An 18,298-nucleotide genomic window follows, 5' to 3' on the forward strand; every position below is an offset into this window, starting at 1 on the left:
AACAGGCACACATCTCAGAGCCTATTGGAACACTCTGGAGAAACACTTGGGAGATGGAGACTGGTGGGCACCATCTCTCTTTTTTCACCTTCTTTATACTCCCCTTTTGCTTTGGTATAGCCAACAGGCACCATCTTCACACACACTGCCACACTCCAGAGCACCAGTATCTCCTGGAAGGCAGCTTTTGTATGCATCTGATGCCCTGATTTTTGTGGCTGCTTCCCAGGGAACACCCCTTGATTGCTTGGTCTAGAGGCCAGGGGAACTTGTGTTCCAGGGTCCCATGGGACTGTAACAAGTGGAGACAGTACCTGGCAGATAACCACCACTAGGGCATTGCACAGACAGCAGATTGAAACCCCTCCCCACCCAGGCTTTCAGAGTTTTGGCCTGAGAGTCAGGCTTCTGGTTTGATACACATCTAGTGTGGCCTTGGAACTGCTCTCAGGAAACAGAGTCCAGTGGACACAATCTTTGTGCTCACCTTCTGCATTGCTCCAGCTCACTGCTGTCCACCAGAAAGGAGCTAATACCCTTGTCTTGTGCTCCAATTTTTGCAGCTGCTATGAGACATCTCTAATGGCCTGGCTCTGGTGGCCAGTGGTACTTACACTTGTAGGTCTCACAGGGTTGTAACCAACAGAGAAAGAGTTCTGAAACAGTTACCAGCCCCAGGGCACAGCAAGAGAGAACACACTTAGGAGTTCAGTTTTCTGTGAGGCCTATTAGCTCATTGTAGCTGCAGCTTGAGGGGTAGACTTTAATTCAACACACATCAAAGAGCTGGCTGATCCTTTCCAGAGACCTCAGAGTGCAGGCACTATCTTTGCATGTACTCATTGCTGCACTCCAGAGTAACAGTATCTTCTGGAACAGAGCTCTTACATGTCTGGTACCCTTGTTTGTAAGTTTGTTGTCTTGGTTTTTGTGCCTACCACCCAAGACACTGTTTCATCACCTGGCTGTAGTAGCTGGGGACTTGTAATCCTCAGTCCCATGGGATTGTAACAATCTGATGGTTATCAGCAGGCTACCACTCCAAGGGTACTGCACAAACAGCAGACTGAAACACACCCCCAGGTTTCTGTGAATGAGCCTATCAGCCTGAGGGGAGGCTTTGGTTTGGGCACAGAGCTGTTTTCAGGGAATTTAAGCAGATGGATGCCGTCTTTGTACTCTCCATCTGGCTTGCTGCAACTCACTAGTGTCTCCCAGATCAGTGTTTATGTACTCATCCAGAGCCCTGAGTTTTGCAACTGCTGCCCATGGGATATCTCTGGATATCTTCAGACATCAGGCTCTGGTGGCCAGCATGGCTAACACTTGAAATCCCACAGGACTGCATATTATTTTGCACATTTTAAAAGCAGAGGGTCTGGTTTCAAATTAGGTTGAGTTAGGTACTGACTGAGATAGGGGACACTGATAAGTCTTGGCATACCCTCAGCTGTTGGGAACTATTTAAAAAATATAAGAGGCTGCTTGGACAATCACGAAGGTTTGAGAGACAACCAAGAGGTAGGACAGGTTGAACAACAAGGTTAATCTCCTATGTAAGTTTCCTCCTTCAAGACTGGGAAAGGTGGGTATTTCATCTAATTCATAAAAATCAACACTGAATCAAGCATAATAAAGGAATATATTCAAAACAAAAGAACAAGACAAAACCTTAATAAAAGGGTTATAATTTACCTGATAAAGAGTTCAAAGTAATGATCATAAAGATGCAACACTGAACTTGGGAGAAGAATGGATGAACACCGTAAGAACTTCAGCAAAAGAGAAAATATAAGAAGAACCAAATAGAAATAACAGAGCTGAAGAATACTGTAACTGAACTGAAAAATACAACAGATGGGTTCAACTACAGACTAGATGAAGCAGAAGAGAGAATCAGTGAAATCAATAACAAAGCAATGGAATTCATCCAATAAGAGCAACAAAAAGAAAAAAACAAAAAATGGAGATAGCTTAATCGACTTATAGGACAGCAAGCCGATTGACTTTCAAATTGGGGTTTCAAAAGGAAGAGAGGGAAAGGGGCAGAAAAATTATTTGAAGAAATAGTGGCTAAAAAACACCCCTAACCTGGGGAAGAACATGGATATCCAGATTCAGGAAGCCCAAAGAGTACCAAATAAGATGAACCTGAAAAGACTACACCAAGGCACATTTTAGTTAAGATGTCAAAAGTAAACACAAGAAGACAATCTTTATGATTGCAAGAGATAAACAACGTGTTACATACAAGAGAACCCCTCCCTCCCCCATAAGCATATCAGAAGATTTTTCAGTAGAAACTTTTCAGAAGGGGTAGTATGGTATATTCAAAAGTGCAAAAGAAAAAAAACTTCCAACAAAGAACTCCAGTAAAGTTACCATTCAGAATTAGAGTCAAGATGATAAAAGTTTCCAAACCAGGAAACACTAAAGGAGTTCATCACTAAACTGGCCTTAGAAGAAATCTTCAGGGGACTTTTTAAAGCTGAAATAAAGAGTGCTAGTTAAATAACAAGAAAACATGAAAGAATACATCTCAAGAGTGGCATGATATGTATAAAGTGCTGAAAGGAAAAAATCCTACAACCAGGAATACTCCATCCTGGGTAGGGTTATCACTCAGAATGAAGGGGAGAGAAACAGTTTCCCAGACAAACGTTAAGGCGTTCACCACCACTAAACTGGATTTAGAAGAAATGTTAAAGGGGACTTCTTTAAGCAGAAAAGAAAAGCCCATAATTAGAAGAAATTTATTTTAACAAAAAAATTTCACTGGTAAAAAGAAACATACAGTAAACATAGTAATCACTTAAAAGCTTAAAAGTATGAAAGTTAAAAGACAAAAGTTAGTAAAATCAATTACATTTAAAAAATAAGTCACAAAAAGATAAGATGACATCATACATATAAAACAGAGTAAAAATGTGCTTTTACAATATAGAATGTTATATATGAACTTCATGATGACCACAAACCAAAAACCTATAATACACACAAAAAGAAAAAATCCAGGTGTTAAATTAAAGCCATCAATCACAAAGGAAGAGAGCAAGAGAAGAAACAGGACTAAAAAAACACTAGAAACAATTAACAAAATGAAGTAAGTACTTACCTATCAATAACTACTCTAAATATAAATGCTAAATGTTCCAGTCAAAAGACATACAGTGGTGACTAAATGGATTAAAAAAATAAGACCCATCTTTATGCTGCCTGCAAGAGACTCACTTAGACATAATGACATACAGACTGAGGTGAAGAGACAAAAAAAAAAACTGTATGCAAATGGGTGTTAAAAGAGCTAGTGTAGCAATAATTATATCAAACAAGATTGTCTCTTGCTACAGTCTTTTAGTCTAAGCCATTACATAATGATAAAGGGATTGACCTAACATAAGGAGATAGACCTCATGTTAGGTCACAAAACAAGTCTCAGTAAATTTAAGAAGACTGAAATCATATCTAGAATCTTTTCTGACCACGACAGCATGTAACTGGAAATCAATTACTGAAAAAAGACTGGAAAAAAAAACATGTGGAAGCTAAACAGCATGCTACTACACAACCAGTGGGTCAGAGAAATCCAAAAATACTTAGAAAGTAATGAAAACAGAAATAAAACAGTTCAAAATCTTTGGGATGTAGGAAAAGAAAAGCAAGTCCTAAGAGGGAAGATTATAGCAGTACAGGCCTATCAGGAAGACAGAAACATTTTAAATACTTGAACCCAGTATGTAAAGGAACGTAGAAGAAAAAGAATAAAGCCCAGAGTTAGTAGAATAAAGGAAATAATAAAGATCAGAGTGGAAATAAATGAAATACAGATTTAAAAAACCAATAAAAAAGATCAATAAAACTAAGACCTGATTCTTTGGAAACATAAAATTGATAAACCTTTAGCCAGACTCATCCAATAAGAGAGGATTCGAATAAATAAAATCAGAAATGAAAGAAGTTATAACTGATACCACAGTAACATGAAGGATTATAAGAGACTACTATGAAAAATTTATGGCAACTAATTGATAATCTAGAAGAAATGGATAAATCCCTAGTAACACATTCTTCTAAGACTGAACAAGGAAGAAACAAAATCTGAACAGACCAACTACTAGTAATGAAACTAGTAATAAACCAGTAATAAAAAAAAATCCAACAAACAAAATTCCAGGTCTTTATGGCTTCACAGATGAATTCTACAACACATTTAAAGAATAGTGAATACCTAACCTTTTCAAACTATTCCACAAATTAGAAGAGGAAAATTATCCTTCCAAGTTCATTCCAACAGGGTGGCATTTCCCTAATACCAAAACCAGAGACACTGCAAAAAATGAAAATTAACAGACCAGCGTTGCCGCTGAGCAGATGCAAAAATCTCAAGAAAATATTCGCAAAGCACATTGAACAATAAATTAAAAGGATTGTTCTACACAACCAAGTAGGATTTATTCCAGAGATGCCATGATGGTTCAGTATCCATCAATCAATGTGATAATACCACATTAACAAAAAGAAGGATAAAAACAATATGATCATCTCAACAGATGCAGAAAAGGCATTTGACAAAATTCAACATCCATTCATGACAAAAACTCAACATCCATTCATGACAAAAAACAAGTGGGTATAGAGGGAATGTACCTCAACATAGTAAAGGCCATGTGACAAACCCAGAGCTAATATACTCAACAATGAAAAGCTGAACACTTTTCCTCTAAGATCAGAAACAAGACAAGGATGCCTACTCTGGCCATTTTCTCAGCATAGTACTGGAAGTCCTAGCCACAGCAATGAAAAAAAGAAATAAAAGGCATGCAGATTGTTAAGGAGAAAGCAAAACTGTCATTTGCAGATGACATGACACTAAAAATAGAAAACCCTAAAGACTCCACTAAAAAAGTAAGACATAATAAATGATAAATGAATTTAGTGAAGTTGCAGGATACAAAATCATGTAAATCAGTTGCATTACAATACACTAATAGCAAACTAACAGATAGAGAAATTGAGAAAACAGTCCCATTTACAACTGCATCAAAAATAATAAATACCTAGGAGTAAATTAAATCAAAAGAGGTGAGAAACATTTATTCTGCAAACTATATGCAATTGATGAAAAAATCTGAAGATAAATATACTGTGGTCAGGATTGGAAGAGTGAATATTGTTAAATGGCCATACTGCCCAAAGCAATCCCTATCAAAATACCAAAGCCATTTTTCACAGAACTAGAACAAATAATCCTAAAATTTGTAAGGAACCACAAAAGACCCAAATAGCTAAAGCAGTCTTTAGAACAAAGCTGGTGTCATGCTTCCTGGTTTCAAACTATACTCCAATGCTGCAGTAACCAAAACAATATGGTACTGCCCCAAAAAAGACACATGGATCCATGGAACAGAGTACAGAGCCCAGAAATAAACCCATGCTTATATAGACAATTAATCTGTGACAAAAGAGGCAAGAATATACAATGGGGAAAGGACAGTCTCTTCACTAAATGGTGTTGGAAAAACTGGACAGCTTCATTCAAAAGAATGAAACTTGGACCATACACAAAAATAAGTTCAAAATGGATTAAAGACCTAAATGTAAGACCAAAAACCATAAAACGCCTAAAACAAAACATAGGTAGTAAGTTCTGGGACTTTGGCTTTAGCAGTGTTTTTCTGGCTATGTCTTCCCCCCCTGCCCCCAGCCCCCTGCAAGAGAAACAAGAGCAAAATTAACAAGTGGAGTACATCAAACTAAAAAGCTTCTGCACAGCAAAGAAAATCATTGTCAAAATGAAAATGCAACCTATTGAATGGGAGAATATATTTGCAAATGATTTATCTGATAAAGAGTTAACATCCAAAATATATAAAGAACTGATACAACTCAACACAAAAAACCCATAATCATTAAAAAATGGGCAGAGGACCTGAATGGGCAGTTTTTCCAAGAGGAAATTTGGAATTTTTTCCAAGACATACAGATGGCCAACAGACATGAAAAGTTACACAACATCACACTAATCATCATGGAAATGCAAATCAAACCACAATGAGCTATCAACTCAAAGTGGCTAGAATGGCTATTACAAGAAAGACAGGAAATAACAAGTGTTGCCAAGCATGTGGAGAAAAGGGAGCTCTTGTGCACTGTTGGTGGGAATGTAAAATGGTGCAGCCATTGTGGAAAACAGAATGGAGTTTCCTCAAAAAACTGAAAGTGGAAATACCATACAACATATTAATTCCACTTGTGGGTATTTACCTGGCAATTCAAAAAGATAGATGCACCCACTGTGTTTTTACTACAGCTAAGTTATAGAAGCACTAAGTACCCATGGATAGATGATGGGACAAGTAAGATATGGCATATATACACAGTGGAAAATTACGCATCATACAAAAGAATGAAATCTTGCCATTCACGACAACATGGTGGACCTAGAGGGTATTACGTTGAGTGAAGTAAGTCAGAGAAAGACAAATTACAGTATTATTTCATTTTTATGAAGAAATGAAACACAAACCAGAAATAGACTCGTAAAGGCAGGAAACAAACCAGTGGTTGGCAGAGAGGAAGAGCTTGGGGGGATTGGCAAAATAGTTGATGGGGATAAAGAGGTACAAAGTTCCAATTAGAAAATAAGTTACAGGGATGAAAAGTACAGCATAGGGAATATAGTCAATAATAATGTAATAACTTGGTATGGTAACTATGCTTATCCTAGTGAGTATTTTACAATGTGTATAATTGCCTAACCATTATGTTTACACCTGGAACTAATGTACTTTTTTAAATTAAAAAAAGTTACAATGTGAGAAAATAGAAAATCTCACTTTAAAGGTAAATACATAGTAAAGGTTATGGATTGTTCACTATAAAGTTAAAAGATCTAGTAAAAATAATTATAACTGCAGTAATTAATTAATTAGATGATAAAACAATTCAAAATGTGACATCAAAAACCAAACATGGGAAATAAATAAAACAACTTGTTATCAACTTAAAATGGACTACTATGTATTTAACATGGATGTATCATGGCATCCTTTTATATCATTTTACTATATGTATCATTTTACTATAGTAAAAAATCCTATAGTAACTACACCAAAGATAAAAGAGAAAGGAATCAAAGCCTACCACTAAAGAAATTGATCAATCCATAAAGAAAGAGAGCAAGAGAAGAACAGAGAGAAACCACAAAATAGCCAGAAAACAGTTAACAAAATGGAAATGAGCACACCTAACAGTAATTACTGTAAGTGTAAATGGACCAAATCCTCTAATGAAAAGACATAAGAGTGGTTGTATGGATTAAAATACAAGACCCACCTACATGATGCCTACAGGAGGTTCACTTCAGATATAAGGACGCACAGAGACTGAAAGTGAAGGAATGGAAAAATATATTCCATGCAAATGGAAACCGAAAGTAAGCTTGGGTAGCAATACCTAAATCAGACAGAACAAACTTTAAAATAAAGACTGTAAATAGAGACAAAGAAGGACATTACATAGTGATAAAGGGTCAACCCAACAAGAGGATGTAACAATAAATATTTATGCACCCAAGGTAGGAGCACTTAACTATATAAGCAAGAATTAACAGACCTAAAGGGAGAAATAAACAGCAATACAATAATAGCAGGGAATTCTTAATACCTCACTTACATCAATGGATAGATCATCTAGACAGTAAATCAATAAGGAAACATTGGCCTTAAGTGACACATTAGACCAGATGGACTCAACAGTGATCTACATAGAACATTCCATCCTCTAAGAGAGTACACATTCTTCTCAAGTGTACCTAGAACATTCTCCAGGAGTAAATATGTTGAAATGAGAGAAGTCTAATTTCCAAAGTATACAGAGACTCCACAAGAAAATTCCAAGCGAATATCTCTGATGAATAGATGCATATATTTGTAACATAATATCAACAAAATGAATTGAAAAATAAATATATTAAAAGGATCATACAACAAAATCAAATGTGATTTATCTAAAGATGCAAGGATGGTTCAACATCTGTAATAAGTTAGAGTGATTCACCACATTAACAAAATAAAGGATGAAAGTTATATGATCATCTCAATAGATGCAGAGAAAGCATTTGACAAAATTCAACATCTACTTGTGATAAAGACTTAACAAAATGGATATAGAGGGAACATCATAAAGGCCATATATGGCAAGCCTACAGCTAACAACATACTAAACAGTGAAAAGCTTAAAGCTTTTCTAAGATCAAGAACAAGACAAGGATACCCACTCTTGCCAGTTCTTTTCAAAATGTAATTGGAAGTCTTAGACATAGCAGTTAGTCAAGAAAAAGACATGGAAGGCATTCAAGCTGTAAAGAAAGAAGTAAAACTGTCACTATTTGCAGATGACATGTATTACTATATATAGAAAACTAAGACTGTATAAAAAACTGTTAGAATAAGGTAATTCAGAACAGTTGCAGGACACAAAGTCAATATACAGAAATCTGTATTTCCTTTGTATATTATTTTTAATTGGAATAAAGTTTTTATACAATGTTACACTGGTTTCAGATGTACAACATAGTACCTCAGTAATTATATACATTATTAGATGCTTGTGTTGTGTTTCTATAGACTGATAACAAAGTACCAGGAAGAGAATTAAGAAAATATTCTCATTCTCAGTTACACCAAAAAGAATAAATACCTAGGAATAAATTTAACCAAGGAAGTGAAAGACTTAGACACTGAAAACTATTAAGACACTGATGAAAAAAATTGAAGACTCAAATGTATGTATTAGAAGAAGTAGGATTGTTAAAATATCCATACTGCCCAAAGCAATCTACAGATTGAGTGCAGTCACTATCAAAATTCCAGAGGGGTTTTTCACAGAAATAGAATAAATCCTAAAATTTCTATGGAACCACAAAAGGCCCCAAATAGCCAATGTGATCTTGAGGAAGAACAACAGGGCTGGAGGGAGGCATCACATTCCCTGTTCTCAAACTCTATTTCAAAGCTTTTAGAAATCAAAACGGTGTGGAACTGGTATAAAGACACATAAATCACTGGAACAGAATAGTGAGCCCAGAAATAAACCCATGCATATATTGTCAATTTACAACAAAGGAGCCATGACTGCACAGTGGGGAAAGGATAATATCTTAATAAAATGATACTGGGGAAAACTTGACAGCCATATGCAAAAGAATACAGCTAATTACTACCTTATGCCATCTATAAAAATTAACTCAAAATGGATTAAAAAGTTGAACATAAGAACCTGAAAACAAAAACTCTTAGAAGGAAAAAGGTGGTGAGCTCCTTGGCATAGGTCTTGGTGGTGATTTTTTACTCTGACACCAAAAGCAGCAAAAGCAAAAATAATAAACAAGTAGAACTATATTAAACCAAAAATTTCTGCACAGCAAAATAAACCACCAAAAAAATGAAAAGGTAACTGACTGAATGGGAGAAAATATTTGTAAATCATATGTCTGATAATAGGCTAGTATTCAAAACATATAAACTCAGTAGACAAAAATAAAAGTCAAACTAAAAATGTACAGAGGATCTGAAAAGACATTTTTCCAAAGAAGGCATGTAAATGGCCAACAGACACATACATGAAAGGATGGTTAACATTACTAATCATTAGAAATACTTCAAATCTAACCTATAATGCGTTATCACCCCACACCTGTTGATATCAAAAAGTAAAGAAATAACTGTTGCTCAGGAGGTGGGGAAAAGGGACCCTCATGCACTGTTGGTGAGAATGTAAATTGTGCAGTTACTAAGAAAAACTTAGTAAGGGGGTTCCTCAGAAAATTAAAAATAGATGTGAGCACAGATGTGAACTTTCTACACAGCCCTATCAAGCGTTCAGATTATGTATAAACCCTAATCCTTAATTTAACCCAGCAGTTCCATTTCTAGGTATTCATCCAAAGAAAACTTAAACATTAACTTGAAAGGATACATGCACACCTTTGTTCAATGGCCAAGATGTGGAAACAACCTAAGGATCCACAGATGGGTGAATGGATTAAGGTGTGTGTGTGTGTGTGTGTGGTGTGTGTGTGTGTGGTGTGTGTGTGTGTGTGTGTGTGTGATGGAATATTACTCAGCCATAACGACGAATGAAATCTTGCCATTTGCAACAATATAGGTGGACCTGGAGGGTATTACATTAAATGGAATAAGTCAGACAAAGACAAATACCATATGATTTCATGTATATGTGGAATCTAATAAAAACAAATGAACAATAAAAAAACAAAGCAGCTCATAGATACAGAAGACAGATTGGTGGTTGGAGTGGGTGAAGGGAGTCAAAAGGCACAAACTTCCAATTATAAAATATAAGTCATGGAGATGTAATGTACAGCATGGCTACTACTATAGTTCATAATACAATATTAAATATTTGAAAGTTACTAAGAGTAAATATTAAAAGTCATCACAAAAAATTTTTTATAGTAATGCAAGGTGACTGATATTAACTAGACTTATAATCAGTTCACAGTGTATACAAATACTGAATCATCATGTACGCTTTCAATTAATGTTACATGTCAATTATACCTCAATAAAAAAGAAAAAGAAAAGCCAAAATTAAGGATTAGGGCTTGTACATAATCTGAATGCTTGATAGGGTTGTGCAGAAAGTTCACATCTGTGCTCATGATCAGGCTAGATGCCTTGTGAGGACTTGTTCAACATTGTGTCACCGTGACTCCGAGACGTATACTGAAATTGTCTTCAATTGTGAGGCCAAATTTTGTTCTCTTTTTTTGATATTGAGCTTTTTTTGGCAACAGATTTTAGTTTTTTGATAAAGTAAAAATGCTCTAAAATTAGACATTAGCAAGGAGTTGGCTAGCATCTTCTCCACTGGAAGTCTCTGGCCTACCCAAGGAGTCTCTCTGCTTGCCTTTACTCACTTGCTGTGCAGAAGGGACATGGTAAATGGCGAGAGCAAGGCACATATTTATTTAAAGCTGGTTAGATAGTTTTTTGTAAAAGTCATGTGACAGGTTTTCTGATTTTTTCATATTGTGTTAAACAGTAACCTTTTTGTTTTTGCAGGGGATAATCTCGGCCAACAGTACAATAACCCACAAGAAGTTATCGGCAGTCGTGGTTCTGATATCATCATTGTAGGCCGGGGCATACTAAAATCAGCACATCGTCTGGGGGCAGCTGAGATGTACAGAAAAGCTGCTTGGGAAGCGTATTTGAGTAGACTTGATGTGTGAGTGTCTTGAATACATTTCTGTGAAGGCCGGAAGATGCAGTCTGCTGAGATGCACTGGCTTGAAATAATAACACTGCTTGGCTTCTTCCCCTGGTCCTGCGTTGGAATGACTTCTGGGTAACCACAGTCTTTAGGGCAAATTGAACTTGTAGTCCCTGCCTGTATGTTCATTTTCAAGCCTTCTTTTACTGAGACTGATGTTGATTAGGCAATCACAGTCCTGTTTTGGGGCCTTCCGTGTTTGAGGATCCCCCATTTCTAGATCAAACTTCTTCATTGCCATGACACTTTTACCATGTGAGGTTAAAACCAGTACCGCATTTCTTGTGTCCTTTATTCTGTGTCTAATGCAATGCTCAAACAATATGTAAATATGAGCTGTTCTTTTCTACTTAAAAGTGATGGTCCAGGTATGCAAATGATACTGATTCCAGAACTGCGGTTGCTCACTCACCAGAAGGAGCGAGGTGGAGAAGTGGGACTAGCTGAGCCTGAACCCAAAACCTGGCTTTCATTTGAACAGATGGAGAGGGCTTCTGGCTTGTTTCTTCCCACAGGCAGCAGTTGTGGACCTGTGCTGAAACCTCTTACAGCTTCCTTTTGCCTTATTTGAATTACAAATGGACAAGCTGCTCCTTCATTATTTATTTAAAATGACTGCCGTGTCAAGACACCTAAGGTTCCATTTGGAGGTTTGCTTAAGAATCTTCCTACATAATTGTCCTGTCATTGGCAGGAAGGGAAGTCAGCTTTCACTGGAAATAATAGAGGGAAGGGAGCCCAGCAACCGAGCTGCGCTGTTATCAAAGTTTCTGTGTTTCCACAGCACAGGGGCTGGGGACACCCCTTTCCTCACAGGCCCTACCTTCACACAGGGCATGACCAGTTAGGCAGCCCTTTATTCACTTCGGTCCCAAATGCATTGTTTCTCCCCAAAATTCCTGAGTTTCTGGACAATCCCTCTTCTCTAATACTGACTGACATAAGATGTTTCCCATTTTTATGTCTTTGGTCTATTCAGGAAGCATCTTGGAAGGAAATCAAAGGTGTGGTGGGTTCAGATGGCCATTTAAAAATGGCCCCATTCCAGGCCCTGGCTGAGCAGGGTCAGGGTGGCAGTGTAACTTGAAGGCTCTGAGTTCTGATTCTGCCAGCACACTCATGCTCTGCCCTTGCTGCTTGCCCAGGTCAGGCCTTAGGCAGGGCCAGGTGGGAGAGGACTCTTGCCGTTTCCTTATGCTGATAGCTCTTCCCTCCTTGACTGCCCCCCTCTGCTCTCAAAAGACTCAGGTAGATGAATTCAGCTCATGTTTTATTGTTCCCTCTTGGAGTCTACACTTAACAGCTTCTGCTCTGAAGTCCAGCTTCAGCTTCAGGACCCAGTGCTGCATCTCCAGAGAAGTTTCCTCTGGGAAGGGTAGATTATCAAGGAAAAAAAACACCAGGACAGGGAAGGGGCATAGCCCTGGGTCTTCTCTGGAGGAGCAGAAAGTTAGGAGGAGGAGGAGAATTTCCTAATAAAAACTTGTAAAATCTCTGCAGTCTTTGAAGTCTCGGTGAGCTTGGCTGACACGGAGACCTTTGGAGTGATGTGCTGAGGGCTCAAGTGCCCCCCAGTGGGCTCACTAGGTCTGGGTCCCAGGGTGCAGGGTGCGTCTGAGTCCCTGGAGCCTTGTTAAATCAGGGGCTGGCCCAGCATTTCAGACTGGTGGGTCTACAATGGCGCCTGAAAACCAGTTCTGGCGATGCCAGTGCTGCTGGTCCAGGAGCCTATTTGAGAACTATTCTGCTGGTCAGCCACGTTTCTTCTTGGGATCTGCCACCCTCTCCTGCTGTCAGCCACTCCTGGCCCACATCAGGATGCTGGCACTGCCTGTTCTGTTACTGAAACTCACCCCCCACCACATACCCCCGCCCTGCTAGGTAACTTTAAGGGAAATGAGAGGAGCATCAGAGAATCACCTAATCCCTGCCATCAAAAATCTGCTTCAGATTTGGGGTGAGGTCTGGAGATCTGCATTCTGACAGAGGCCTCAGGTGCTTTTGGTGTTTCTTGAGACTAAACCCAGTGCCACAGTCCTCTTAAAAAGCTCAGATTGGCGTCATACAACTTTGGAGCACAAACTGATTCAAAGAAGAACTTGGACTCTGAGCATTATAACACTTGGTCCTAGTAAAGAAAATGGGAACAGTCCCCACAGGGCGCCAAGAACATGTTAGACTAATGGAGGGGAGAACTCTACCCCCTGGCCTCCACCAGTACTCTAGGCATTTAGTGGAGCATAAGCTAACCAACTTGTACTGCTGCAGGAACCCAAGAACCTAGTCCAGCTCCCCGTCCTTAAAGTGTAGACCCAGAATGGTAAAGGGATCTGCTCCCAGCCAGCATGGCAAACACTGTCCTGGAATCTCAGGCTCAACTCCCAACCTCACTTGTGCTAATGTGAGTCATCTCTAGGAAAAGCTGCCTACGGCAGCCCCTGGGAACTGTCTTAAAGTCTCTGAAAAAAGGCATGGAGGGTGAAGATGGCAGCTAGAGAATACCTTTAATGCTCTTTTTCCCCCAACTTCCCCACATTTCACCCAGCTCTGCTGAACAAAAAATGGCTGCTGGGTCCATGCAGGCAAGGTTGGAAGCATGACTGCAGGCTCAGCCAGAATCAGCAAAGACAGGTGTGGGGTATTGTCGCCACTAAGGTAGGTGGGAGCAAGGAAAAGTAGAGGAGGGACTCAGGACTTGGGGAAGAGTGCTGTGTGCGTGTGTCTGTACCCGCACGTACACACCTCAGGACCGACTGGATCTTCCTGGCTCAGGAGGGGCTGGTTTCGGACAGCCTATCCCTGTTAGTGCACTGCTGGCACGTAGACGTGGTCTGCAGGCCACCCACCAACCATGGGTTTGCTGCTATGAGGGTCCACCCACCTCTCAAGGTGTACAGAGCCACGGGAAGGCAAGAGAAAGAAAACGCCTGAGGAAATCCAGCAACCAGGGGAGGAAAGCAAAGAAATGCACCTGCAACGGGGGTGAGCCCCAAGGTGGCAGGGATTTTTCCCTCATGTTTATTGAGTATTCTCTGCACCTGGGACTGCCCAGCAACTGTTTCTGAATGACTGAGCATGAGTGACCTGTCACAGGATACACCCCACTTCAAAGGCTAAAATAACAAAATAATTTTTTGTTTGGGAAATGAGAAAAATATTTGAATTTGAAATTTTGATGGAAAAACTTAAAGATATGATAATAATGAGAACTACATTTGTGGGCTAGAAGATCAAGTAGAATATCAAAATTCAAAAGGGGACAAAGAAATGTAAATGATGGAATATAGGAGAGCCTTAGAGGAGAGATCTATGAATAAAAGATGTAAGGAAAGGAAAGAAATATAGAAATGATTGAGGTAAATTTCCACAGATTGAAAAAATACTTGAGTCTGCAGATTTAAAAGGGCCCACTAAGTTCTAGGCAGCAGTTTTGGACAAATTCATACACCTAGGCATATCCTGTGAAAATTATGAACTTCAAGGAAAAATTTTACAAGTATCTAGAGAAATAAATTAATTGCAAAGTAAAAAGAATCAGATTAGTAGCAGACTGGCATTTAACACTGGAAGCTTGCAGGCAGGCAGTGATTGACAGGCCCTGAGAAGAAAAGTCTATCAGACCCAGTAATCCTGAACCCCACTTGGTTTATAGCAACCTGATCAGGAGCATTCTTGTCCTCCCTATAGCCTGCCAATGGTGCACTTCAGTACCACAACTCTGCGGTCTAGGGAGTGAGATCCATCTAGCAGGTGCCTTGCAAAGGGCTCCCCAGGTATAGAGGCTGGTAATGCAGAGATAGAGTAGGCTTTCCTTGCCTATAGAGACAGGATCAGTCAGCAGCTGAACTGGAGACTATATACCAGAATTTTAGGAAGCTGAAATTAGAAGCCCATCAGAGACAATCTAATCCAATCATCCCTTTTCATGAAGGGAGGAATTGCAGCCCACTGAGAAATGATCTGCATGAGGTTGCAGAAATGCTGACTGCAAGCAAAGAGATGAGAATTCCTGCCTTTGACTCCAATTTGGTACTTTTGCTATTAACACTCTTCTTACCCCCTTTCTGTATATGTAGCTATCCTCAACTTTTTTACCCCTTTATGTCTGTATACAAATATGTAGCTATACATGTACATAACATATTATTTCATCATTTAACCAAGATTTACTGAACACAGGAAGTGAACCAGACATACTGGTTCATTATGGCCTGGTTATTATGGAACTTTTAGTTTCTAAACTTTCTGTAGGGCTTCCATACAACCATGAGACAGCAACCAGTCTTTCCTTCCTATTGGTCACAACTCAATAGAGAGTACCAAAACTGAAGTGGCAATTCTGTCATCCCCACTCTTCTCCCCTCCCTGAATCCATGCACTTTGCCAAGTGACTCAGCAGTTCCATTCAAGGCAGAGAGTATTTCCATACTCCACTAATGTTGGGCTTTGGCTAGTGGAATGTGGGTACGGGTGACAGGGAACTGGTTCTGAGCCCAGGCTTATGTGTTTCAGCTCACCCCTCTTTCACTTCTGCCACCACCATGAGAAGATGATCCCCAGTTAGCCCACAGTTCCCAGAAGAATAAGGGGTAAGTAGAGCAGAGCCCATACCAGCCTGATGCACAAAGGCCCCAGCTGGGCTGTAAGCAACTGAGCAGGATGACAAATGCTTATTGTATGCCATGGAATTCTGTGGTGGTTTGTTATGCAGCTATAGCTAATACATTCAAAAACGTGCTATAGCTCTCCCAAATCTAGCCCTGCTAACCAGGGAGACAAAAGCTATTCCACCAAGAATCAGCCTGCCTTCCTTCAGCCTTCCCAGTCTTCAGCTCTAGCTGCTTTCAGTGATCTCACCTAGAGAAACAGCTGTCTGGCTCAAGAATACTGCATTTCAATGCAGTGAGCACAGCATCAATGATTGGAAACAATGGGTAATACAACCCTCTGTGCAGTTTGCCTCCTCTGCCCCCTAACAGATGGATATGCTATCATGTCATCAGCACTGCAGTGTAGTTGGCTGACTAAGCATGGCTAAGATGGACAGTGAAGAATGCCAAAATGTGTTTTTAAGGAATCTGGTATTTTTTAAAAAGGGAAAAATCAGGACTCCTTGAGGTTCTTTACACTTAATTTATAGTTAATGCTGTTTTATTAAATGCTGTTTTTATTTTGAGTTATAGGATGAGGGTACAGTATCATTTTTGTAAATCCTAGGGCCTTTAAAGCTCATAACCTAGCCTTGTATGATTTACCTTCTTTTTGTTGTTGCCCTGAAACCCTTTTGTTTTCTCCATAGCCCCCCAAGTCCATACTTGGCCTTTGTGCCTCAGGAAAAGGAGGCCATGGTGGAAACAAAAGGAATACTGATCTTTCAGACTTTTAAAGGTCAAGGTTTTTGGCCTAACTGCTGATTTGGAAGAACATCTGCCTCTCCTTCTCAGCAGGTGGGGAGGAAAGGAGTCCTCTTCAGGCCTAGAGAAACCAGAAGCAGAGGGATGGACAAAGTCAGACCCTGGGGTGGGCTGTGTTTTGTTCAGTGTAGGTTTTTTTTTTAAGTACTAGTTTATGATCAATAGGCCAGGATGTGAATGCCAACCAGTACACACATCAGCTCCTGCAGATACCCCATTGTCACGGGGCTAGCTGAATTGGTAGGTGTAGGGAAAATGGAAGTTCCTACGGCCAGGATCCTCACCTGACCCTAAACTACTTGACGATGTGATTGGCCTACTGCTAGGCTAATGCTTCCATACCCAATAGCAATGAGCTATTATTGACTGAGCCACTAGATAAAGAGCTCACTGTTTCAGCTCACCCCTCTTTGACTTCTGCCACCACCATGAGATGATTTCTGGTTAGCCCACATGTCTCAGAAGAATAAGGGGAAGTACAGCAGAGCCATACCAGCCTTCCACAGCCCGATGCACAAGGGCCACAACCGGGCTGTAAGCTTCTGAGCAGTGCTCTGGGCAGAGGCAGAGACAGGTGCATTATGGACCTGCAGACTGCTGGGTGCCGACGTGATGACAGTGTTCAGCCCACTGCCATGAGAATAAAGCTGGGTGTAAACCCCTTTACCCCAAGAATGTTGTTATTCCTTGGTCTCACAGAATCCAAAGGGACTGTGGATAAAATGAAAGTTCCTGTGGCCAGGATTCTCACCTGGCCCTGGTTGCCTAACTCACTACACGTGTGGGCAATACGTTGTTACTGACTCTATATAAAGAGCTCCTTCCAGTGCTCTGGACAACAGGCTGGCACGGCTGCAAGGCTGCAGGAGAGCAGAGCAGAAGCTGGAGTGGTGGCAGCGCCAAGGACAGAGGCCCAGAGGCAGAGACCGGCTTGCTGCAGGCAGACTCGCTCTGAGTGAATGGGATTTTAGTAATTGTCCTGCCACCGTGGAATAAACTTGGGTATAACCCTTCCACCCCAAGAACGTTTTACTGTCATTTTCTTTGGTCACATTGAATCCATAGGGAACTTGGCCCGGGGATGAAACCCTCAGGCAAGACAGCAGGGGAACCAGCCAGCACCCAGGCCAACCCAAGTGTCACCTCTGTGGAAAGGAGTCTTTGAAGTATTGAATTTTGTGTCAGGAATCAGAAAATTTGTGTCAACTGTCATCATCCATCACTTTTTAAATAGAAAAATTCCTTGAACTGGACCTGGAATTTTGGTGATCAATGTGCATATGCCAGAGATTGTTCATCTGATGGGGATGAGAAAAAAAGTAGAGGTGGGGAGACATTAACTCCTCTGTCCGCACAGAGGTACCTGATTTTATTTCAGTAGAAATGTGTGCGCCTCCAATGCAGAAAGTCAGACGACTCCCGCAGAGTTCTGGAATAAGACAAGACAGTCATGCTTTTTCCAGAAAAGCATCCAACTAGAGAAGGTATCTCTGAGCTGGAGTTTCATGCGCCAAACCTCACTCCAGGTGTGTCTGATCGCCACCCCTCCCATTTGAGGTGGGAACGACTTTCCCTGAGTGCCACGT

At 40.1% G+C, this 18,298-nt stretch overlaps 2 protein-coding genes across 4 annotated transcripts in view; one reads left to right on the top strand and one right to left on the bottom strand.

Annotated features, from left to right (window-relative positions):
• The window catches only part of UMPS (uridine monophosphate synthetase), a 53,347-nt gene extending 40,554 nt beyond the window's left edge, over positions 1 to 12,793 (top strand). For all 3 annotated transcript variants that reach the window (XM_036905422.2, XM_036905432.2, XM_036905434.2), the window contains exon 6: positions 11,088 to 12,793. In XM_036905422.2, coding sequence (XP_036761317.1) covers positions 11,088 to 11,257 — 170 coding nt within the window. In that variant the 3' untranslated portion in view covers positions 11,258 to 12,793. The remainder of the gene's footprint in view (positions 1 to 11,087) is intronic.
• ITGB5 (integrin subunit beta 5) overlaps positions 1 to 18,298 on the bottom strand; it is a 140,660-nt gene that overhangs the window by 3,871 nt on the left and 118,491 nt on the right. The gene's annotated exons all lie outside the window — the stretch shown is intronic.

Source organism: Manis pentadactyla, chromosome 1, assembly GCF_030020395.1.
Source record: "Manis pentadactyla isolate mManPen7 chromosome 1, mManPen7.hap1, whole genome shotgun sequence".
Taxonomy (NCBI): Eukaryota; Metazoa; Chordata; class Mammalia; order Pholidota; family Manidae; genus Manis; species Manis pentadactyla.